The 24346-nt window shown below is 42.1% G+C and overlaps 2 protein-coding genes across 3 annotated transcripts in view; one reads left to right on the top strand and one right to left on the bottom strand.

Moving 5' to 3' along the window:
- Window positions 1-42, bottom strand: part of TSHZ1 (teashirt zinc finger homeobox 1) — a 54340-nt gene extending 54298 nt beyond the window's left edge. Inside the window, exon 1 of the mRNA XM_026064328.1 lies at window positions 1-42. This exon is cut by the window's left edge and continues 706 nt beyond it. The gene's annotated coding sequence lies outside the window, so the exon portion shown is untranslated.
- Window positions 43-2115: 2073 nt separating this feature from the next.
- On the top strand, window positions 2116-23766 carry ZADH2 (zinc binding alcohol dehydrogenase domain containing 2). 2 transcript variants are annotated; one of them, XR_003253276.1, is made up of 4 exons: window positions 3128-3216; window positions 19831-19936; window positions 21282-21422; window positions 22793-23766. XR_003253276.1 is itself a non-coding variant. In XM_026064323.1 (2 exons), exons 1-2 carry the CDS (start codon window positions 2912-2914, stop codon window positions 10010-10012), a joined length of 1230 nt encoding a protein of 409 aa, XP_025920108.1. In that variant the 5' UTR covers window positions 2116-2911; the 3' UTR covers window positions 10013-14303. The 2 variants fall into 2 exon arrangements, 1 of the variants encoding a protein (XP_025920108.1); XM_026064323.1 differs by lacking the exons at window positions 19831-19936; window positions 21282-21422; window positions 22793-23766 and adding an exon at window positions 9088-14303 and having other exon boundaries at window positions 2116-3216.
- Window positions 23767-24346: the final 580 nt, after the last annotated feature.

Genomic DNA, 24346 nt, shown 5'->3' with positions numbered 1-24346 from the left:
GGTCTTTTTTTTTTTCCTCTCTCCCCTTTTCCCCCTCCTCTCCTTAATAACAACAACTTCTTCTTTTTTTTTTCTTCTTCTTCTTCTTCTTCTTCTTCTTCTTGGTGGAGAACCGAGCAAGCGGCAGCGATGAGACGGTAAATTCAGTCACTCCCCCCCTCTCAGGCTTTCTCCAAGATCAAAGAGTCTCAAAGCGCAACTTTCTCGCTCGCTCGCTGGCTTGTTTCAAGCTCGTGGATTTGTGTGTTGTTGTTGTTGGGTTTTGGGTTTTTTTTTTTATTGCGTTGATAACAGTTTGTTCATTGTGCAAAAAACGAGGTCGATCCAGTCTCTCCTTCTCCTCCCAGCACTTAGTCTAAGAGCAAGAAAGCAAATAATAAAAAGGAGTAAAGCCCCCATACATACATATACACCGGATGGGAAATATCAGTCACTCCTCCACCTTCCAAACAGTCACAGATCAAACAGTGTCACCACCGGAGAGGACTACTTTTCTGTCTTGCTCTCCCTTTTTTTTTTCCTCCACAAATCGAAGCTTCTTCTGATACTAAATATAATGCAAACACATTTATCATGGATTTTTTTTGGCTGATCTTGATCTGCAACAGAAAAACAAAAAATGCCAAAACCAAGAAAAACCCCAGAGAGTGTGTGCAAAGGGGGGGGGGGGAGAAAAGATATTCACTGAGTGGGAGAGATTAACGTGAACTGTCCCCCCCCCCAAACTCCTGGGAGAGAAAGAGATCCACTCTCCCTCTCTTCTCTTTTCACTGAAATATAACACACATTCGGATCCCAGAGCTTTCAGACAGTCTCAACTGATAGACAGACACATCGAGCTGCTTTTCCTGCTTCAGTTTTTTACTCCTCCTCCTCTTGCACACGTCACCCTGACAATTACAAATAGGTCTCACACAAACCCATACCTGTCAATCTTTTTAATTGCTTTGTTTTTATTTTTTTCCAGAGCTAAACAATATGACAAAAAAGAAGTCTTAATACAGCACAGCATAAAAGATTTTCTCATGTGAGGCACACACTGAGGGGGTTGTTATTATAATCCACTTGCTAAAGTACTGTGCAAAAGACGCATATGCTGATTTAACTTAAGCAGAGGTCTTGTTCTAGCAAACTTAAAAAAAAAGCAAGAGATGATACCTCGCCCTGGTATCATCTAACCAGTATTGAATTAAAAATGATTTGTGGGARATTACAGTTCATCCTTACTTTAAAATACCAACAGATTGCAGAGCAAGAACTGCAGCATATGAAACATGCTGCTAATAGATTTTGCACAGTATGTGGCTGGGGATTTATATAATGTTAACTGCAAGAACAGAAGGGTTCTTCCCTTTCTTTTTTGAGTCAAGAAAGCAAATAAAAGCTACCCAGCTGATTCCTAAAGGAAAACAGTCGAAACTGCAATTTTGCTCTCTTTCGGGCGAACGGGGAAATGTTTTTGTTTTTAATTATTAATACCGCGCAATTAGGAAATGAACTGCTTATATCGGTACAATGGAGTTAATTCTACGAGTTACACGTGAGCTCTTCCGACAGCGGTACAACATCTCTATTACATTACCTCCCTCTCTTCCTGCAGTAGTACAAAGTTGGAATTAGCAGCTCTACCGCAACATTTACTTTGCTCCCTTGACCCAGTTGATTTTCTCTGCGCAGGTTCCCTCTCCCAAACGTATTCTATAGCGAGAGGTGATTTTTTTTTCAGAAGACAGAAAAGGCTTTCCTGACGGTAAGAGCGAATAGGCAAAAGCTCTCCGACCCAAACAAACTGACAGCAGTGTTTTAACGTCCCAGTCGGAGGGCGCACGGCGGCTGAGCCGAGGGCACGCAGCCCCTAACGGCGGACGCACTGGTGAAGGCTGCGCAGGGCACATCTCGCGCGGGTCCCCCGACGAGAAGCACAGAGATCCCCCCACCCCCTTGCCCCGTCTCCGCGCCCCGCAGCCTCCCGCGGCCGGGCCGCAGCCCCGCGCGCAGCCCGCGCCTCCACCGCCCCAACGGCCGCCGCGCGCGCCCCAGCGCCAGCCCCCGCGCTGCGCCTGCGAGCGGTTGCTAACGGCTCGGGGTTGATTCGTACCACCTTGCGAGGAAGTGAACGTTTCGCACGGAAGGGGCGGAGCCTCCGCCAGCAGCCAGCGGCTCCACGGCGGCGGCTAATAACAACATTAGAAGATTAGCCGCAACTTCTCTCCACTTCTCTAATCTTATTGATCTGATAATTTATCGTGCTTTCTTCCTACCTTTCTTTTCTCTCTTTTTTTTTTCAGAAGGATCATCTCTTTTTGTAAACTAAAGAACGGGTTGGGGGGGAGGGTCCAGGGCGTTTTTCCCTCTCTTCTCATTTTTTTTCTTTTTTCTTTTAAATCCCTTAGTCAGACGCAGCATGCAAATTAAAAGAATTTTTAGCGGCAAATCCAGCATTTTATAAATCTGTCTCACGGACAGAAAGGGAAGAGCACGAGAGCCCCGTTGCCGCCCTGCGAGGCGGCGGTGGTATGCAGAGGCAGGCACGCATGTGTGTATGTGGTGAAGCAGATCACGCAAACACACGCACACGGGTATTTGCTGCAGGAGCAGGCTTGCGGGGCGGACTGTGATAAGAGAGAGCGAACTTTGCTTCTGTCTAGCGCTAGTGACGGTCGAAGACCAGCTTCAGGGGATCGGCTTGCTGCCGCCGCCGCCGCGGTGTTTCCGTGTGGCGGAGGGGCTGGGTTGGGAGGACGGAGGCAGGCTGCAGCGAGCTACACGGGGCTTTATTTACATACACAAATAGCTGCGTGCAGAGAGTTTCTCCCGCGGGCTCGGTAGTGGCGGGTTTTGCGAGCTGCCTGGAGACTCCTCTGAGCTGGCGCTCCCCTGAGTGGGGGGGAGAGGCGAGCCAAGCCCGAGCATGAGTTTTAGTGCAAAACGCGTTTTGCTGAGCTCCCGGGCACCTCGGTGTTGGTGGTGGCGGCAGGAGCCGTCGTGCGCGGCGGCAGGTCCCGCCTGGTCCTCCCTCGGTGGCAGCCGGCCGCGGCCCATCCTGGACATGTCCTACTCCCGCCACTTTCTGGATTTCCAGGGCTCGTCCATCCCCAGCTCCATGAAGAAGCTGGTGGTGACTAAGCTGAGCCAAAACTTCAGGGAAGCGGTTACCCTGCGGCAAGACTCGCCTGTGCCACTCCCGGGCGACGGAGACCTCCTTGTCAGGAACAGGTGAGCTCCCCCCGGCCACGCCGCGGCCCCCGGCCCCGGCCCGGCTCTGCCCGCCCGCCCGCCGCCTGCCCCCTGCGACTTCTCGCACCTTGTGGCCTTCTCCTGCACACATGCTCACTTCGGAGCCCGGCAAGTTGTACCAGCTGCCATCTGGCGACTGTTAATTTAATTTTATTATTGTTGTTGTTTTGGACGCTTGGCGCTACAGTCCGGTCGCCCTAACCACGTGTGTGCGGGGTGACACCTTCTTCTCCTCCTCCTCTTTTCCCTCTGGGGGAGGAGGGGGTTGCTGGCCGGCGTTAGCTGCTGGTAGCCGCCGCGGGAAGGAGCGGCGTGCGTCTTCCCCACGGAGGAGAAACGCCTCGCGGGTGGGGGGACGGCGGGGGAACGGCAGCGCGCTCCTCACCTGGAGGTTTTGCTTGCAGTGACTGTTTGGGGGGGGGGGTGAGACACCAGGAAACGTTTGCCAAGTCCCTCCCCGGTTTCTGCCTTGTTGGGCCTATACAGTGAGCGTCGTGCGTCCGTCTCCGGCCACACAGCCCCCCCCCCGCGGCACTAACACGCGTGTGCCGCTGCTGGGACCGCCACCTGTGCGGGTGTCTGCGGCCCCGCCGCCCCCGCCCCGTGGCTCAGGAGGGCGGCGGAGTTCCGCAGCCCGCCGCCGCCCGGCACCACCTCGCCCTGCCCGCCAAAACCGCCGCCGCCACCGGCGGCGAGGGGGCAGGGCCGCGCCGGGAGCGCCCCGCCGCCGCCGCCGGGCTGCCTTCGCGGCGGAGCCGGGCCGGGCGGGCGGGCGGGCAGGCAGCGAGGGGGTGACGTTTTGCGTAACGAAACGCGCCGCGAAGCGGGCGCCGGCCGGGACGGCGCGCGGCGAAACGGCTCTGAGGAGACACCGTGCCTTCCTCCCCCAAACGCCGCTGCTGTCAACCTGCTGGTGCGCGCTGGCTCCCTCCTAGGTGCTGCCGCTCCTTAGGCTGCAGGAAAGCCGTTTAGAGGTCAGAGGTGTCTCTGCTCGCGAGGGGAAGCTGCAGCTCTGGGAACCCCGCAGCAGACTGCCGTTGGTGCAGAAAAGAGCAGCAATTTCAGGTTCTTGTCAAACAGGCAGAGAGTAATAATACATAACTTGCCGTACTCTCAGCTGGAACTTAAAGATGTAAGAAGCACTAAATAGCTTGAGAACAGCACTGGAAGTTTATTAACGCTTTGTGTGCCTACGTATGTACGGTGTGTGTATATGTAATCTCTGGTGTGTGCCCGTATGTAACATAAGCACATAGTAAAGAGGGGGTAAAGAGAGAGGGACAGGAACTCCTCCAAGAGCTGATGAGAAAGCTTTCTAAGGCACTTTAACCCGCTGTTGACATCTCCCCCCAGGATTTCCGAGACCAAAATTCCCTCCGAACCTCAAAGTCTAAAACATTGTGTTGCAGCATCCGCAGATGACCCTGAAACAGCAATCAGGCTGGAGTTAAATTCCTTTTTCCTGAAGGAGGTGGAAGGATGTGAGATACAAACCCGCACAAGAGGTAGCAAGTCTCGCAGTGCAGCCTGCTCGGGTAGAGCAAGGCAGGGCGACGCCACCGCTTCCCTAATCCCCTCCCCGCTACACACGTACTTGGAATCTCTCCCCCCCACACACCCTTTTTTCCTGTGAAATTTGAAAATTTATTCATCTTTTATACGGCTTCCAGTGAAGCTCTTCCTTTCTTCCTGCCCTCCCTCCCTTTGCTGGGTGGGATCCGTGGGTGCCAAAGGGACATGCACACCTCACAGCGCACAGCTCGTATTAGACTGAAGGCAGGAACTGGTCCAGAGATTCAGGCAGGCAATTACTGAGTTTTAGCACATCAGCTTATTGTACACATGTTCATGCATACACACACACGCCCACACGAGTGGGGATGGAGGGGAGGGAGAGGGGAGGGAGAGAGAGATTTAGAGTTCATACGTTTTGCATTATTTGGGGCTCTGTGGCATTTCCTCTGTATTTATTATTTTCTGGGGAATATCACAAAAGACACGGGATCACTTTACTTAAAAACACTTCCCTACATACRAGCTGCTGCAGGAAGCGAGTTCTGAATGTTTCCCCCTCTCTGTCACTCTGGGGAAGCTTATTCCCATCCCGAAAGGACGAGTCCCTAGCTTTATTTGGTGTTAGAAAAAACAAACCCTAAATCCAACTACACATTTTCTTATAGATAGAAACATACAATTAAAAGAAATAGCTTGAGTTCCAAGAGTCCATTTGCAGATTTGTTCATTTTGGTCACAGTCACACCCATGAATAGTATTAATTGCTTTGAGCTTTTTATGCAAAACAATCCTCATTCACCACAATAAAATCTCGTCTTGGATTTAGGGGAATGGGAAATTAAAATGCTTTTGGTCCCTGTACAGATGGATATTTTAAAACAAGATGCTCTTCTGTTAAGTGGAACTTTTCCCCCCTTTCTTCTCCTTTGGAGAACTAAGGCAGCAACCTTTATTTGTACTTTATTTATTTATTTATTTATTTATTTTAAGAAAGAAAAATCCATCGTACCCTTTATTCACAGAGAAATGCTTAAATCTAGAAATCGATTTAGAACAATATATTTTATCATTTGGATTCAGGGAGGAGGCAAGTAAAATCCTTAACGAAGCCATTTACGCTTCCTATGTCCGTTTGTCCTGTTTTCAAGGGGGCGGGGGAGAAGGTTCCTCCGTTTTACTGAAGGAGAAGGACGCAGAGAGTATGGGGATTTGGTCCTTCTTAAAGTTATGTGGGATTTTCAGAATTTTCTTAACGGAGTGAGACGTTATTTCATTTCCAAAATACCAGTAACGATTTTCAGTTGGAATAGCAGATAGAAAAAAGTTTATAGAAATAGAAAAGAAGCAAAAGGGGGACTGAGAAAGTTTTTGAATCAAGGACTAATGGATCACAGTGTGAAAAGTGGAGGATTATTTCTGCTGTTTGGTCTAAATAATGTTTTTCTTGCACAGTCCTGGTTTGGATGACTTTGTTTTGTCTATATTTAAGGCTCTGGTGCTGGTTTTCAGTGTCTTATGCTTTGTTGTGGTATGAAAAGCAGCATTTCCTCCCTTCCACAGTATCGTCCTGTTTTTATAATAAACAATACGAGGGGGTTCAACACTGTTCAGTATAAATAAAACGGGTGACTCAATGTGTATAATTATTTTAGGAAAAGCCAACCCCTGGCTTTTTTTTTTCCTCAGGTCTTCAGATTTTGAAATGTTGAAAGCGAGCCCCAATTAGGAGCTCCTAAGTTAAATAATACATTTTAAATAAGAAATTTAAACAGGACAATATCAAAGATTTGGAAGGGATCTTAAAACACACCAGTACTCCGAGTATTTCTTACTTCTGTACTCTCCTTTTCTCAGTTTCAGAAGTTATTAAACTGATCTTCAAGTTGCTAGTCCTACTTATTCCTACTTTTAAAAGCAAAATAACGTAAAAAACTGTGGGCACATCCTAGCACCTCCCTTCTGTCATCTGGAATGACAAGGCAAATTAGACAGTATGTTTTAATCCAGACACTGCGTTTGATCGCTTTAATATGCGAGGAATCTAAGACATTAAACAGTGTTAAAAAACAAAAAACCACTTTACAATGCGAACAGTAGTTTGAGTTTGCACACAATTAAAAAAAAAACAGTTTAAAGATTTTAAGGGGAGTGGGGGGAGGCGAGGCTGGAAGGCAGTCTGTATTGATTAATAATGATGACTCCCGCAGGCCAGGGAGAAGCATTTCCCGTGGCCCAGCAGCCCGGCAGACGGCGGGGAGGGAGCGTGTGCYTGTGCGCGGCGCGCATGTATGTGCCCGCATGTGCACGCGTGTGCCGGGGGCGGGCGGCCGCGCCGCGCAGCAGCGCGCACCGCTTTGTTCCCGGCGCCGGCGCTGCCCCGCGCTCCGGCGCTGCGCGGCGCGGGCCGCAGCTCCGCCTGCAGCAGCCCGGCCGGGAGCCCCGCGCTTCCCACGGGTGCCCGCGCCGGGGGGGGCCTTTGCTTCCCTGCCGCTCCGAAACAAAAGCAAAAGTGGGTGTGCAGGAGCGCTGCCGGCCCGGCGCCTGGCCAGCTGCGAGATTTCCCCGCGCACAAAGTTTTTGTCCTCGGACGGTTATTTACCTGCCCTTGCGCTCGCCCCGCGCTGAGGCGGTGGTGCAGCTCCTAGGGGCAGAGGAAGCGGGTTACTACTACCACTGCTGCGCCTCCCCTTCTCTGGGGCGCGTTGCGAGTGCTCCGCAGCGTGCGGGAGCCCGCGCGCCCAGCAGCGCGCCCGGGGAGGCTCCGCGCCGCCCGGCAGCCAGCAGCGGCCCGGCCCGGGGCCCGGCCGTGGCGCCGGCCCCAGGGAAGCCCCGAGCGCGAAGCCCGGCGAGAGCGGGCAGGGGCGAGCCCGGCGCCCCGCCGCCCTGGCTCCAGCGGTCCCCCTCGCTGGGAGTCCGGGGCGAAACCGGGAGGAGGCCAGTGCAGCAGCGGCGCACCTCGCCWGGCTGCTCCCAGCCCTTCTCCCTGGGGTCTTCGGAGCACGGTTTGCCTCGGAAGCTGCTGGTCCATTACCCATGTTTATACTGCTTCAGGAGTAAAGCACGGAAATTACCCAAATTAAAGGAGGATAACAGATGATTTTTTGTATCTACAAACAGGATGTCGGCATTTTTCGTTGCAGCTGAACACAGAATTAAAGGCAGAATTAAAAAGAGCAACAGTCATTCACTTATTTTATGCATCTTATGTTTATACATGTCTTTATATAGCACATTATGTTAGCGAAAGTTTGAGACATCCCATGCTATACAGAGTGAAGGAAATCAAAATAAGCAGAGCATTTGCAGTTCTTACTCTGTGTGCAAGCAATTCAAAATTACACACACATACAATTTGAGAATGTCGCTAACTACAACTATTAAAAGAGCACTGTTTGCGTACTTCTGCAGCTTTCGCGTGGTATCAAGTACATCTTTCAGGTTGTCACTTCCACGTGTAGCAAGACTCCTGGTCTTTTCTGTTGCATGCGTTTCTTTTTGACATTTTCTAGTTAACAGAATCTTCCCCAGTCTCTCTTCCTTTGCATGTATAAAGATATTATTATGGTCTACAAAAAGTGTTACTAAAATAATCCTTGTGGTTAAGTTAGATCATAACTTTCTTTTTGGCATTATCTCCTAGTGCTTAGTCAAGTTGTGAGAGTGTTTCTATTTAAAAAAAAAATTGGCATCCATTTTCACCTGTTAGAGGTCAGTAGGACTTGATAATCTTACAATTTTTAGTCCTTCCGTGCAAGGTTGCTTTGATGTGTTGCAAGTAATTTGTATAAAGAAAAATATTTTAATGTTGACATTAGCTACATCAGAAGGCAAATTTGCTGTAGTGACTCCATCAATTAAAAAAATACTTGCCTACAGTAACATGACCTTGCAAACAACATCGATAGTTAATATGATCATTAGTCATTAACAGTAGTATTATATTCAAAAATGTAAATTTGTTGCCAGAATCAACATATTTACTACTTTGCACATTTTATTCTTCAGTGTTTTCACATCTTTTATAAAGTGGTCAATTAATTTTCATCCTTTAAATTCATAGAGTTATTTTTATTTGGCCTAGTTTGGTCAAATGGACTTGAGGAAAATGGGATTTTTTCTTCTTTAAGCAAACTTACCTTTAATTCTAGAACAACAGAATGTAAAGTATAAAAGTTTGATGAAAGTGCTTTCTATACTGTACTCATTCAAATATACCAAAAATCGGGGGAAAAAAAAACCTCTTACTTATCCCATAAGTTTAAATGGAAGATTTTTTCATATGACAAAGACTTGATAAGGAATAGATCTTGTTAATACATTTTTGTTTTCTTCTAGATTTGTCGGCATTAATGCATCTGACATAAACTACTCAGCTGGTCGATATGACACATCAGTTAAACCCCCATTTGATATAGGTTTTGAAGGTGTTGGTGATGTGGTAGCTTTAGGACTCAGTGCTAGTGCTGATTATACAGTGGGTCAAGCTGTGGCTTACGTGAAAGCGGGTTCCTTTGCTGAATATACAGTCGTGCCTGCCAAACAAGCAGTTCCTCTACCCTCTGTGAAACCCGAGTTTCTTACTTTAATGGTAAGTGGCACTACGGCATACATCAGTTTGAAAGAGCTTGGAGAGCTGTCTGAAGGCAAGAAGGTCCTGGTGACAGCAGCAGCTGGAGGAACAGGCCAGTTTGCTGTGCAGCTTGCAAAGAAGGCAAAATGCCATGTAATTGGAACCTGCTCCAGTGATGAAAAGGGTGGTTTTCTGAAATCCATTGGCTGTGACCATACGATCAACCATAAAACTGAAAACGTTGAATCTGTTCTTAGGAGAGACTACCCAGAAGGTGTGGATGTAGTGTATGAATCTGTTGGTGGAAAGATGTTTGACTTGGCAGTTAACTCCTTGGCTACCAAAGGGTGCCTGATACTTATTGGGTTTATCACTGGCTACCAAAACCCTACTGGCCTTCAGCCTATTAAAGCAGAATTACTGCCAGGAAAACTATTGAAGAAGTCTGCCAGCATCCGGGGTTTCTTCTTGAACCATTACTTTTCCGAATACAAAATGGCTCTGAAGCACTTGCTCAAGATGTATGAAAGAGGCGAACTGGTTTGTGAGGTGGACCTTGGAGATATGTCTCCAGAGGGCAAGTTCACTGGCTTGGAGTCTGTATTCCGTGCTGTAGATTACATGTACATGGGAAAAAACATTGGAAAAATTGTAGTTGAATTACCTCACTCTGTCAACAGTAAGCTGTAAAAACAGAACAATGATGTAAATCAGAAGAGAGAAAATGGGCACTTTATGCCTCAGCATTACTAGAAACAATTTATTTTCTTAAACTTAGTAATGGATATTATATTTAAAAAAAAGCATTAAGGTGTTAATAAAAAGTTTTGATTTTTTCCCCCCCCAAAAGTGCTTAAATCAGTGGCTGCGGCATGGACTTAATGGGCCTGTGTTTGATTCTGTCGCTTAGGCTAGCATGAGACGAGAACATTGTTCTTGACAGAGTAAGTCTTGATGCAGAGGCTGATTTAGTCTGTCAGACTGGTTTGATAAGACTTTTTATATAGTTCAGATCAGAAAAAAAAATTCAGCAATTTTGATTCCTTGATTTAAAAATAAAATTGTTAGAGCAAGACTAAGGACAAAGAGTCATATCATGTGTTTGCTTTATTAATCTCTTGAAGTTTCTGGAAAAAAATACACTCGCTTGATTTTGTGTCACAAACACAATAATCATAATTCAGTTGCATCATGGATCTTAGTAAAATTCCTTGATTAGTTACACAGGAAAAAAAAATTCCTTCAATTCTAACACAGCAGCAATATTAAGAAAAGCAGTTTGACATTTTAATTACATAGTTCATAACTATAAATAGTTGTGCAATTTTCTTTTAAATCTTTAACTACAAGTTGTGAGATTATCTTGTTTTCTTGCCTTTTCATTTACTACCATTGCTGTTTACTGTTTACTCTCCCTTTTAGTCAATATTACAGGATTATTGGACTGAGGGTTTGAGCCAAGTTCACATGTATTCAGGTCCTGTATAATTATTGAACATTTAATAAAGTGAAGAAAGCTATTGAAATGTTTGTGTATTTGTTCGTATTGACATAGTTCTTGCTGACTAGCTCTTTTGTAGGTGTGCTCTATATTGTGAAGTTCTTTGACCAATGATTCTTCATGTGACTTCCCATAATCAAGCTGCTGCTTCTACTGTTACTGAATATTGCTTCTACAGAAGCTCTTTTACAAATAGCAAGACTGTTTTAAATCTGGAGTCACAGTACCCCTTACATATAAGGTAGCTTGGGAATACATTATCTAGTGGGTGCAGTTAAAAGGTTTTGTAAAGTTTTGAAAATTAATTCTCACTTAACAGAAGCTATTAACAATACATACAGTGGGAATTCCAGCTAGAAGTGTAATATTTTCCAGATCAGTAAAATATTTTAAACTATGCTTGCCCTACCTCTTATTCCATAGCAAATGTTTAAGATCTGAGAAGCTGATTCTGCTGCATCTTTTGAAATTATATACATTTTTATGCAGTTTGAGAGAGGAAATTTTGCAGGATCATATACCCAATAATAAACTTAATGATAGACTGATAATGTCTAGGGACTGAAGGAAAAAATCCAGGGTAAACTTAATTTTTGGACATTATTCAGAACTGACTGTATATAACAGAAATTGTTAAAAGTAACATGTAACAAAAGCTTAAATTTTACTCAGTAGTACAGGCAGTGGAGAAAAGGATTTTAACTTTAATTTAGTGCATTCTCATTGTAATTTTCTAGTGCATATGTCATTGAATCCAGAAGAATAGCATTCAACAAAGAACTGTCTCTTTCTGCCGTATCTTTCTACTGGTTTTAGTACCACTTTGGAGGTTTTGGGGGAAAGACAGAATAGCTTGAGTTTTTGTTCCTATTTCTCTTTTACTCGGGCTGAGTATCAAGCCACTAATTTTTTTTCTCCACCAAGGCCTGCTGTTAGAAACATACTCCTTTCCCCTATACTATTGCAAAGGTTGCAGAGTTTTGTGTGTTTTCGATAATTAGAACAGTAGTTTTGGCAGTCCAGCTGAATTCTAGAAAGATGCAAGATCTCAAGCACCACACAGCATCAGAGCATTCAGAGTTCTAGCTATTTTATTCCTAGGCGCATGGTTCATTTTATTGTTCAGTTAAAGGGAGTACCCTTGGTCAATAAATGCTTCTGAACAGAAAGTCAGTTTGGGATGTAGTAGAACAACAAGTATAAAAAGCATGATCAGTTAGATCTGTGATATGCACAGAAGGATTGCATGGGGAACAATTTCTCAAATTAAATTCCTCCTGTCAAATGTCAAAATCCATCCAAGTGGCCTAATTTTCGGAGGTGTTGATTGCTGTCAGTCCGCTAGATTTAGGTATTTCGGAGGCAGTGAGTTCCAAATGTTTTTATCCTAAATGCTCTTCTGTGTAACAGGATGCTATCTGAACATAGAGCATTCTACACTCTTAATGCATTCCTTGATAAATAACATTTAGTAATGCAACTGCCCCAGGCTCCCTCACTGAGCAAAATAAGGGAAGAGAGGAACCTCTGGAAGGTTCCCATCATATATATATTCAAATATGACATTTTGTTGTTTCTAATTTTGGCTTCAGGCTTATTATTCAGCACTTTAATACTGATTTCAGCATTAATAAAAAGTTTGTTTGTTATATGCAGAACTTGAATGTCCAGTGTACTCATTTTGTAGCTTTTTCGGAGTTTAGGTTGGGCCATAGCCATTGGGTTTATCATTTTATCAACACATACGTTAAACTAAAGAGATATCTGAGGTTATACATGATCACTCTTACATGAATGAATCCAGAATGAGGAAGGCATTTTTTCTTTTTAAAGGTAAAAATTATTTCTTTTGGATTGCTGAAAGAGAACTTTATCAACAGGGAGGGAGGGAGACAGTATTTCTGAAACACACAGATAAGGCCTTTCTACTGAGATTCATGATCATTTTAAGTATGTGGAAGTAAAGTTTTTCTCTTTATTTAAAAGTATATTCTGCAAACTTACAGTTGTGGGAAAAAGGCTGACTGAATAAGTAAGCTATGATGGATTTAAATAATGTTTAAATATTAGATGGATAGGAAAATGTATATGGCATGCACACAGAGAGGTTTAAATGATGATAGGACATTGAACATACAAGGAAAAGAAATAGTGTAGAGTCACAGCAAGGGATTAATAACAATACACTTAATATGCTTGCAAAAAAGGTGTATTAAAAGCTGTGTGCACAGTGGGGACTTAAATGATTAAAAATAATAATACGTTTGCCTGGGAAGTACTAAGTATACTATATGTAGAGAGCAGGGATTTAAATAATAATACTATTAATAATAGCGGCTCATTGAGATGTGGTTGCTGGCACTACATCCTAATTTTGCCTTTCTAAATGAATTTGCTACGGAAGAATCTAGCATTGTTTGCTGAGGCTAATAACAGAATTTCCCTTTCCTACACACATATGCTTCCATGGAAAAACAACAAAGAAATAGATGAAGAGCTGGCTTTTTTTCCTGAATCTGTCACGTGTGCATACGCACGCGCACACGGGCACACACGTACTCACTCTCCTGGCCTGCAGCCCTCAGCACATTTTACAAATATGCTCCCTACTTAATTGCTATGCTTGAATCTCCTAATACCTTTTTGAATTGTTAGATTTCTACCAAGCAATAGTTTGCTCTCTGTGTGTGTATGTGCACGTGTGTGTGTATGTGCACATGTGTGTGCGTGCACGTGTAATAAGTGGATAAGAATAACTGCCATGTCATGTAAATACAAATAATTACAGTGGTTCAAGGAAAAGTTTGCAGTAATGTTTGCAGATATTATATATATATTCCTCCTTCTGTCTGAGGAGTAAAGAAATTCCACTGCTGAATAGCTGTTAGTATCTATTTTACAAGATTTACTCATTTTCAGGTACCTAATGTAGCTGCTAGCATGCATGCACAACAATACAATTTATATGGTAAATGGAACCAAATAATGGCTTCACTGAATGTTATGGCTGCACTGAAGGGAAATGTCACGGTAAATAGCTGCCAAATTATGGATCATGCCGAAGTGTCACAACTGCACTAAAGACAAATAGCACTAGAGGCTATTGCCACTGTGACGCTTCTGAGTTATGAAGAAGAGGAGCAGCCTGATGTGAGCCTCTTTGTGTCCTCATTATAGCAAAGGGTTACTGGTGCAATGTACAAGAAAACCTAGTCCTACGTGGTAGTTAGTTATTAATCTGTCCTTTTCAGATCTAACAGCAGTAGCAGAACACAGAATCTTTTCTGTGCTTTATAAATACATATACACACACAAACAAAGAAAAACCTGCAGGTTTTATGAATGTAAATGTGTACGGGAAATGACTGGTAATGGAAAAATGTTGTAATAAAATAATCTAATCAAAGAATATTATTAAATTTAACATCATATGTGTCTGAAAGCTTTATTTGCTTCTTATGCAGATAGATGTGTGAAATATAAGCGATAATGCATTTTCTCTCTTTGTAAAGACTTGAGTAGTAAGGACATTACCAACTAAATTGCTTCTTCTAAACTGAAGTGTGTCCCGGTTTCTTTCATTTTAATGGGAGGGTAATAAAGATGAAAGACTAACATTTTAACTGATGGATCCCTTAAGCTACAGGATCGAAATTTATTATGTTTTGAGGGAATATGCTAAATCCTGAAATGTGGAAAGAAGCAGGGAAATCCCCGGTAAAATAAAAGCAAACTAACCTCCCCCCCGCCTTATGACATACTTTTATGAATGGAAAACTATTTACTGCTCTTATTTAAGTTGAGAAAACAGAGTGGAAAAAAAAGGGGGGAAATATTTGAAGGGAAGGAAAAAAAGGATTTGAAAATGGAGGGCCCTAGCTCAGCAAGTGGTCTGTTTTTTCTAGGATCACTTTTCAAACCCTGCCTATAATGTTCAGGGATGTGAGTTTGATGCTCTGCACACTATTGTACCGACCACAAATGTACCGTCCATAATACAGCGCAATTGTCAGTCTCTGTTTTACAGAGGGGGCCAGGACTGAACAATCATGGTGGATAAATTACTTTTCTATTCTACAGCAAGTGGCCTTCCTACTATGTGAGGCTTAAGGTCATTGGCAGGGCAGTGAGGGGGAAGCTTATATATTAGTTAAATCTAATGCACTAATAGTGCTCAGATAGAGGAACTATATCAATTAATTACGGCTAGGTTTAGTGTTTGAGAGGGAGGAGAACACTTGAAGAGTTACTGTGTTGATTTATATATATTTCTATATATTTTGCCTTCTTGCTATTCCCCACCACCACCCCAAATAATAAATCGATATCCCTATGGGTCACTTGCTTCTTTTTTGATATCTACATTAAAGCTTTCAATATTTATCATTGAAAAAATCTACATCTCAGAAATAAAAGACTCTAAAAAGATGTTTAATGTATAGCAATAACACATTCTGCTCAGATTTTTTTACATTGTAGTCTAAAGGGGGGTGGGGAGAAAAACATGTCAAAAACTAGGTAGAACATCTTTGAGTGGCAATTAGCATATCCAGAATTTATTTTATGTACAATGCAGTGGCAAGTAGCTGCTTCTTATTAAATGAAAATCCTGCATTATGTACTTCAGGAACATTCCAACTAATGAGCATGTAATGTCCTTAGTATAACACAGAACTTCTTTTTGTGTTCACAACCACAAGATGCTGGAAACTTGACAAATGATATCATTTAAGACAGATGCCTGCCTTAGGGACCTGTTTTTTTGGCTTCCTGTTTCTGGTTTTTATTTCAATAACATTTGTAATTACCACAGGATCTGTACCTGTGTAGTGTTTTAACCCCTTCACATACACTCCATTGCATTAATTCCTTGGATAGGTACTCAGTCTTTTTTTTTTTTCAGCTGTTCTGTTATTGATGTCTCTCAAAAGCACAGATATACACATAAATAAAAGCTGAGCTTTTTTTAGACCTGATGAAATGGTAATATTGGAGACGGTAAATGTGTACAGCACTAGTTGTGTAGTGCAAAAGTACATGTAGTCCAGGCCCAAGGAGAAAAATAAACAAAAAGCTGTCAGGTACAGCCTGCTGATTCTCAGCGAGTTAGAACAAAATTCTGCATACACAGCATAGGTGCAGAATACCTTGATCACAATTATACTTTTCAATGTGTATTTTCTCCTCCTTAAACTCACATACTTCCTTTAGATTATAAGGAAGAAGGATTTTTGATGTCATTGCAATTTGGTGCTGGTTATAAAGTCCATTTTGGTGGTGGTGGCTGAACATGAGTTGAAGCCCTGTGCTGTGCCTCCAGCAGGGCCTGCCAAAAGTAAAGCCCTTATCACGGGACAATAGCAGCTTTCAGCTCCTCAGGCACCCAGCACGGATCCTGGCAGACTCCAAAAAACCTTGCCACAATCTAAAGCAGCCCTGAGTTTTTGGTAGTAGTTTATTGTGCGCTCACTCTCTGCTTTGCTCTTCTGTAGGGCTTGCAAAAAATGTTACAAACAGCCCAGGCATGACAGGCTTATGTGGTTCTACACAGGGGAGTTTTCATTAGGAAACTTTATTGACCCCTGCACAATGCTATAGTAGCAAATAAAGGCTTGGAAGCAGAATGAGCATTTGGCGCTTTCCTGTAGGTGAGCATTTTCTGTTTGTCAGATGCACTTAGCTCTCCTGGAGTTATAATGCTTTCCAATATCATTTTTAAGCAAAAACTTTACATTCAAGCATTCTATCACAGGACATTTAGTATCATTGCACCTCTGCTCTTAAGCCAAATTAATCCCATGGAGTTCTGAACAACCTTATCTTTCCTCAGAATTGGAGCTGAGGACACCGAAAACATCAAGAAGCATCTCAGTTGGCTGCAGGACCAGACAGCTCATCATACAACATACTCTGTGGGCCTTCTGTAAGAGATAGAGGAAGTATTTGTTTTTCATAACAACAGTGAGGTCAAAAGGACCAAGCAAGCACCAGACCAAGTCATTTCTACTGTTAGAGGGTTCATTTTCAGAGGAAGTACGCAGGCACACAAAGCTCATTATGTGTTGCTGGGATTTGTGCAGATTTCTTGCATGCTGTCTTAAAACCGTACCCCTAAGGGGCTAATTCACAAAGGAAATAGAAGAAAAGGAAATTTGTTTATTTTTTGGAAGCAGTAAGACATGACATACAACACAGTTCTGGCTGATTATAGCATGCCTCAGGTGAGCTGTGAGGCACAAGGCTGGAAGCCAAGTGTTTTTAACCACCCAAGAAACAGAATTCCACAAAAATGCATTATTTCGCATGTCTGATCGCTACAATTAAAAAAAAAATCTGACTTTATTCCTATTGGCATGACATTATTGGCATGACTGTTTCTGGCAGCCTATCAGAAAGTTTTATTTGCATCCAGAGTTTTGAAAGCCATTTCATAATGTTAAACAAGGATAACAGTGAAAACGTCTGGCTTATTTGCCCCTTGACACCTATGTGTAATCACTCATTGAAGCTCTAATGAATGTTCTCCTTGGGTTTGCATTACTTTTTAAATAACCCCTGTGTACAAGTAGCGTAATATACCTTTCCTTCTTGCACAGGGTGTGGCAAGAGTAGCCAGAAGGAAGTGGGTAAAGTATGTTATTTTTCCTGTATTCTTAGTAATCTAGATGCAGAGTCAGTTACTGGATCATTTGACTTCTTACTGAGCTGGGAAACCTCAATCTGCTATCACAAGTGCCTACAAATAAAGGAGATTTTGAGTCAGTTTCCTCTCCAGGGAATGTAAATGAGCTACAAGAATAACGCTGTTGAAATCAGTGTAAAAATGGTCTCCAAGGAGAACCTGGGTCTTATTTTTCTGTATGCTGTGTTTATGCTGCTGGAAAAAGCAGTTCTAACATAGACCTGCCTAACCTCAAATCACAGTGAAATTTCCCAGGGCCTCCAGATAACTTGCAAAGTCTTGGGAAATTTGGTGTGTTCATAATCATCTCTGTTGTAAGAGCTATGGTGGCAACAGCAGCAACTTTGCAAGTTCTAAGCTGTTTGATGACAGACGGTAGTAAAGCAAGTCCCGCTCAGAGAAACTGCTAAAAAGGCAGCCCTTAAATTCTCAAGTATCCTTGTTGTCTACGGGAATTCAAGTGTGAGGGACAGGTTATTGTCCATCCTAGTTTAAATATTATATATAACTACATATATATAGTTATAGTTTATTAAATAGTTATTCCTCCCTTACCTTCTCTTTCTTTCCTCTTTTCTCCCTACTCCTGGAAGAAAGGTGAAATGATTATAGAGGGGAAGGCTGTTGGAAGTATTTCAGGCTTTTCTTTCTCTTTGCAGAGGGAGTTCAGTTATCCCTGTCTTACAACCTGCCTAAACCTAACAAAGTGCATATGGTTTTGCCTATAGGCTCTGCAACAAAATTTGAGTGGATTTATGGCTAATATATAGATTTTCCATTTTACCACAGAAAAAGACATTACTTTTGTTTTCAGTATACAACATTTTTTTATTCCTAGTAAGGGGGAAAGGAAAAGAAAAGAAAAGAAAAGAAAAGAAAGAAAAGAAAAGAAGGACAATTTCCACCTAAATGATTTCATTTGCAGTCTCTTTCATTCTATCTGTTAATGCCACAGTTTAATGTGATGAGGCTAGTTTTACTGCATTACTTCCTTTCTTATTTGTGAAAGCCGACAGGTTCAGCTGTCACAAAATGCATGTCACGGAGCAAAGAAGAAGGAGCCAAATATTCTTCTTTTCCGCAAAGCTGAAATTGTTGTGGTATAAAATAGTTGATCAATGGTTCACATGGCATGAACTGGAATCCTATAAAGTGAACTGAGGGCTGCAGATAAAACATGATATAGAGGAAAAAGGTTGTACCTAGTAGGGGCAAAAAAGGACATGTGCAGTGGTTTTGCATTCAGGTGACTGGAGAAAAGCCAAGGTTCATGCTTCACTTCAGATGAGTTTAACAAGTGGTAACAGGCATGTTTTCTACATAGATCAGCGACAGCAAGTACAACAAACAGTCCTAAATCTAACAGCAATGTTTCACAGCTATACTGCAATGAGAATTCATATCCGTCCTTGCTCTCTAAATTCTTTTTTGCTGCCTTGTTAACATTGCATCACATTTTCAACTAATTATAGACAAATGCAAGGTAGGATATTAAGGTAATGATTTATTTGCTTCCAAAAATATATTCAGTACTTCACCATATGTCATATACAAATGGCAGTAGTACCTCTTAAAGCTTCTAGTTAAAAAAAAAAAAGTTGATAGTACCTTCATGATGGCTGAAGGGGAATGAACAGTCATTCACGCCTAGATTTCCTTGGACTTCTCAGCATAATTTTGCCAGAGTACAGCTGGCATCCATAATCACCCAAACAATGGAAAATTTCTCCATCCTTGAAAGCTAACCATACTAAATTGGAGGGAATACTGAGAATAGTACTTTTCCAGTGCTTTCATGTCTATCACACAGTAAGTGGAAAGGTTGAACAGACCCCAATTCTGACACTTCTGCATCAGGTGACAGGCATGAGAGTCTGAATAACTTTAAGGAAATCGCACAAGTATATTTGCACTAAGAACCTGTCTTACTGGATGCAAGAAGATAAAGTGCCAGGGCTGTATGAGCAAACTAGTCTTTTTGTTCAACGCTGTATAAAAAATACTCAGTTTCATTCCCTACTATGTGGCTGCCCTGGTTCTGTGTCTGACACGGTGGTTTTGCACTGATGCATACGAGATCTCAGTCCCTTGCATTTTTCGATGCCGACACTGATCTTCAATCAGCACTGCCCTGGCCTTCAAGTGAAAAATATGCCAAAATGTCACAGGTTTCCAAATGAAATGCAAATACTGAACTTTCTGAAATTTACTGATAGTATCTTATTCCTTTACTGCATCTGAGTCCTACCAATGAGACACAACCAAAACAAACATTTAAAATTCCTAACAGTGAAAGTGAAGATCTTTGCACTTGCCACCCCACAGGTGTCTCAGCTGCATGATCTGCAACACCACCAGGGAAGAACACGAGTCCTCCGTTTGCTCACGCACTCAGCTCAATGAAAAGAGGCGATGAAATACTCAAAGCCAGGTCAGCCTACCTTTTGTCATACGTAACTGTTATTACACAGATGTCACAGCAGCAGGTGCAAAATAAATACCTGGGTAATGGAAACCGTTTGCTTTGCCTTTAGCCACAGGCATCAGGCCTGATTTACTTGTGGCTGGCAGCTAGAGAGCATGGGAGAGCCAGTTCCCTATCGCCAGCCTCACCTTTACACGCTCGTAGATGGGAAGAGATAGCCACAGTGGAAGCTGCTCTGGAAGAGACCGTCTCATTTCTCTCCCATGCTGTCCTCCTCTTGCCAGCGCAAGGAGATTTAGCAGAGCCATGAATCTATGCTTATTCACTGCCCTTTCATCATTTGGACCTCAGTGGATGTACACAATCTGGAGCAGTCTTTGCTCAAGGCAAACAAAGTAAAGAAGGAAGAGAGTGACATTTCAGTCTTTCATTGCAGAGTCATACAGGTCATTCGCTAAAATTATAGACACTGGTTTCAGCAGTGTTAACAACCAACTTTAGATTATTAACCATCCTTTGGATAGCAGTACATTTATAGTGCCAGTGCACGGAGGATTCCTCCAAATTACAGGGTGTCCTAACACAGCCGGTCAAACCACATGGACCTCTAGATGCAGTAAGCAGTGTAATTAAGTCTGTTTTCTCATTTGTACTTTCCCAGCATCACTCTAAATACACTCTCAACCACTGGATGCTGCTCTTTGCATCAGGCTATGAAAGGAGATTAGAGCGAAGGGTGCCTTAACAATAGCTCATTAAGGAGACCTCAAACATTTTCTTTTATTGCATTATTTATGTTTTGGGTGATAATAAAACACTATTTCCAGGGCAAAGTGCACTCAAGAAGCTTATTGGCCTGTAGGTGGTTTCATTTTATTAGATTTAGGAGAAGGAAGGCTACAGAAACTTCTTTTACCTGCTGCTTTACTGAAAGACCTGTTCTTTTCTCCCCCTTCATCAGGCCATACATTGTCAATGCCACAGAGATCCACCAAACTTCATTAGTCCTTTCAAATATTTCTGGGAAAGGTAGCAACCATTTTTCCCCTAAGGCTCTAGAAACCCTTCTTCACTACAACAGTTACAGAGATCCCTGGTAGAATCCATTTTTTAATATAATGGCCTTCTGCAAACAAGCAAACAAGCATGATGAGAACCTAAACATTTAGATTCCTGTGAAAAGATCATAAAGCTGATTTCACACAACAGAGTCTATATTAAAAAAAAAAAAAACTTGATCAAAAAAGAACATACAGATAATGGTCGTGTATTCTTGTTCCCATTTCTGAAGTTCTATTTTATAGTTAGCCTAACACTGCATTAATTACAGTCTTTATTTATTCTCCTACAGAGCCATTCTTACTGTATAACTCCACTGAAGTACAGTTTTTACCTATGTACAGATCCAAGGATAAATTTTGGCCCTGATCATGGAATTTTCACTCACTTTCGAAATGTAAGGAAAAGAATCAAAACCAATTAAATGGAAACTGTAAGTGCTGAGAATTCCTTGCTTATAATAGTGCAACTCCCGCTCTTTAGCTTTTCTTTCTGTTGCTTGTCTGCTATAAACATAATACTAATGCCTATTAAAGCTAAAAAAGAAAAATTATTGGAAGGGGAAGGGAACTATCAAACATTCCAAAAAGAACAAGGCAAAATTTAGGCTGAAAATGAGAGGCTATGCCATATAAGGAGTGGATGCCAGGCCTGCTCCTTGCTATAGACAGGGGTTGTAATAGAGTTTATAGGCTATGAATGGATCCCCATGTCTGTATATAACAATTAAGAAACCAGTCAACAGCTAGAAAGAACTGCTTCTCATGATCTTTTAAGCCCTGAAAGCATCCACAAAGTATGCTGAATTTGTAGAAGAATAGCATCTTCAAATTAAGTGAGAAAGTCTTGCTTAAGTAACTAATATAAGTAAGACTACCTTCATTCTCTGAAAGGATCTAGTACCTAAAAAAAAAAAAAAATAGGGGGGAAGCAAAAGACTTTTGAATATCAATGCAATAGATTTGACTGTATTTGCCATTCTCTGGCTTTCTGAATAAGAGATCCCCAAGATCTCCATCTAGAAATACAATGTACCAGTTTATTCATCTTGTCAATGATATATACTCGGAGGGCTATTTCTCTAATTGATGGCTTCATCATTCAATTCAAGATGCGTGAGGACAGCTATTGTTATCTAACACTAACTATCATACGTTCCTATTGTTCCGCAGTTCTTTCATTGTCAATAGAATCCAAGATATCCAATCTAAATCTTCAAGATAGCAAAAGGAAGGTGCATTATTTGTTGACTCAACACATTACATTAATAAATGTTTATGGGCAACCTGCACATCTCCCTGCTGACATCCTTAAGTACTCAATTAAAATTGGAAAGAGAGTACACCAATACAAATAAATATTCAGTTAAATGAAGACTTTGCATTGGATTTTTAAAGTATTCCAATTCAAGTGTTTGCCAGCCGGCACTCATGAAATCAGGACAGTGATGTGAGTGTGAGAATGAACTGTGTATGAAAGGGAAGAAGGCAGATTGTTTAATGGCAAAGTCATGGCAGAGGTTTGACAGGAAATGCTTCTCCCAGTACAGCTAAGCAGGGAAGGAGAACCCTATTATATGGATGAGTGGGGCCGGCAATGGCATCTTGTCATTCTAACTTGTATAAGTAAGCAAGCTTAATTGCTCCTTGTCTTTTCGAGATGACTTTCCACCAACAATCTCATTATCACACAAATATGTTTGTTGCACATTTCCAAGTCCCTTCACACAGACCTGAATGTGGGAAGGAGAGCAACAATATTATGTTATCCAGTAACATTGTTTTTTTTTTTTTTTTTAACCAGATGGGTATGACCTGCCTTCTCCTTCTGCAACTGGAAGGGTGACCGCAGGCAGTGGAATATACGCGAAGGATTGGAAAGAATAAAACCAGAGGGAAAGCAAGCTGTCAAGAGAACAGTGTACTGAAGAGAAAAAATGTAAACATGACTTTTGTTTACCAAGATTAATATGTAAAGTTAACATGCTTGTCATGGAATACATTAATATGTATATTTTTCCATTATGTAATTCTTCTGTTATATTACTTATTAGAAAGGGATATAATCACAGTGATGGGGCAAGAATGTCACTTAAATATTAGGTGATGCCCAGTCAACATAATATAACCACTACAGTGTCATTTCTGATTTAGATACAGTGATATCAGTGTAATTGCCACTGGGAAGAAATTATAATGGCTGTTAATGATAAACAAAATGACAGGAAAGGGGATCCTCCTTCACATATAATTCCAAGCAAAATTCAGCTACTGACTTCTGTAAGCAACTCAGTGCCATTCATTGATGAAGAGGAAATAAGCAGGTTTTGTGTAGCTGCATGGCCATGAAGAGTGCACTGTGATTTCACAAGCAGAAGCATAAACACTACAGATCTAAAGAGTCTTCACCACACGATTTCCACTCAGGGAAGATGAAGCATTGAAGCATGCATGAAATGAATCTTAACACAAAGTTAAGATTATTCTAACAAGAAGCGCTAGGGCTAGCAAACATGAAGACAAGAAAAAATATGATACTGGCAAATACAAATTCATATACCTAGATACTTTGCATAGCCTCCCAAATATTCCAGCTTTGTTTCTCCAAGCACGTGCAACCTTAACCCACAGGTCAAAGACCTTCCTACATTTGTTTTATCTTATAAAGGTGCCCAGGACGATCCACAATGAAGCATTCACCTGCTATTCATGGGCTGTTATTGAGACCGTCTTTCAACTAATTCATGCATTAAAATCTGTGAAACCAATGTGCTCTAATATTAAGATCGAAGACCATACTTTCCTAGACCAAGAGCCCAATTCTTTTTTCTTCTCTCTCTTGTTACAAAATAACAGACGATCACATTCTATACTCTACATCCCACAAACAACACAGTTCAAGCCTATAAAAGCACAAAAACCAGCAGTACAGCATCCATCCAGTCTAAGCAGACATACCAGTAGGCATCTAGGAAAGCAGATAAGTATAAGCAAATCTGTAATCACATCTCAATATTCCCAGCCTCCAGCTACTCATAGCTCAGGAACTTCCTGAACCACAGGTACCAACCTACTGCTTAAAATACCCCCATCCTTAAAGGGAAAATACCATGTAACTGCTATTTACTCTTCACGTGGGGTTTTCAAAATCAATTGGTAGATGGTGGTGTAAGGGTTAAATTAAAACAGTGCATTTTATTAAAAACAGGAACACAAAAGATAAACCACTTCATAATTGTTTCATCATTTCATAGTCAGAGGTGGGTTTTTGATTACCCAGTTATTCCAAGATAGTTAAAAAGATCAGCCTTTACTTGAAGAATAAACCTGGCTACTTTGAGATCAAACCAATTCTCTA

This window comes from Apteryx rowi, unplaced genomic scaffold, assembly GCF_003343035.1.
Source record: "Apteryx rowi isolate R43461 unplaced genomic scaffold, aptRow1 scaffold_213, whole genome shotgun sequence".
Taxonomy (NCBI): Eukaryota; Metazoa; Chordata; class Aves; order Apterygiformes; family Apterygidae; genus Apteryx; species Apteryx rowi.
This window is presented reverse-complemented; position numbering and strand designations above follow the sequence as displayed.

Bases quoted from the DNA above. Each gene is read 5' to 3' on its own strand.
- ZADH2 (XM_026064323.1), top strand. From the start codon at position 2,912: ATGAGTTTTAGTGCAAAACGCGTTTTGCTGAGCTCCCGGGCACCTCGG. The intron at 3,217-9,087 runs GTGAGCTCCCCC...GTTTTCTTCTAG, and splicing joins GACCTCCTTGTCAGGAACAG to ATTTGTCGGCATTAATGCAT.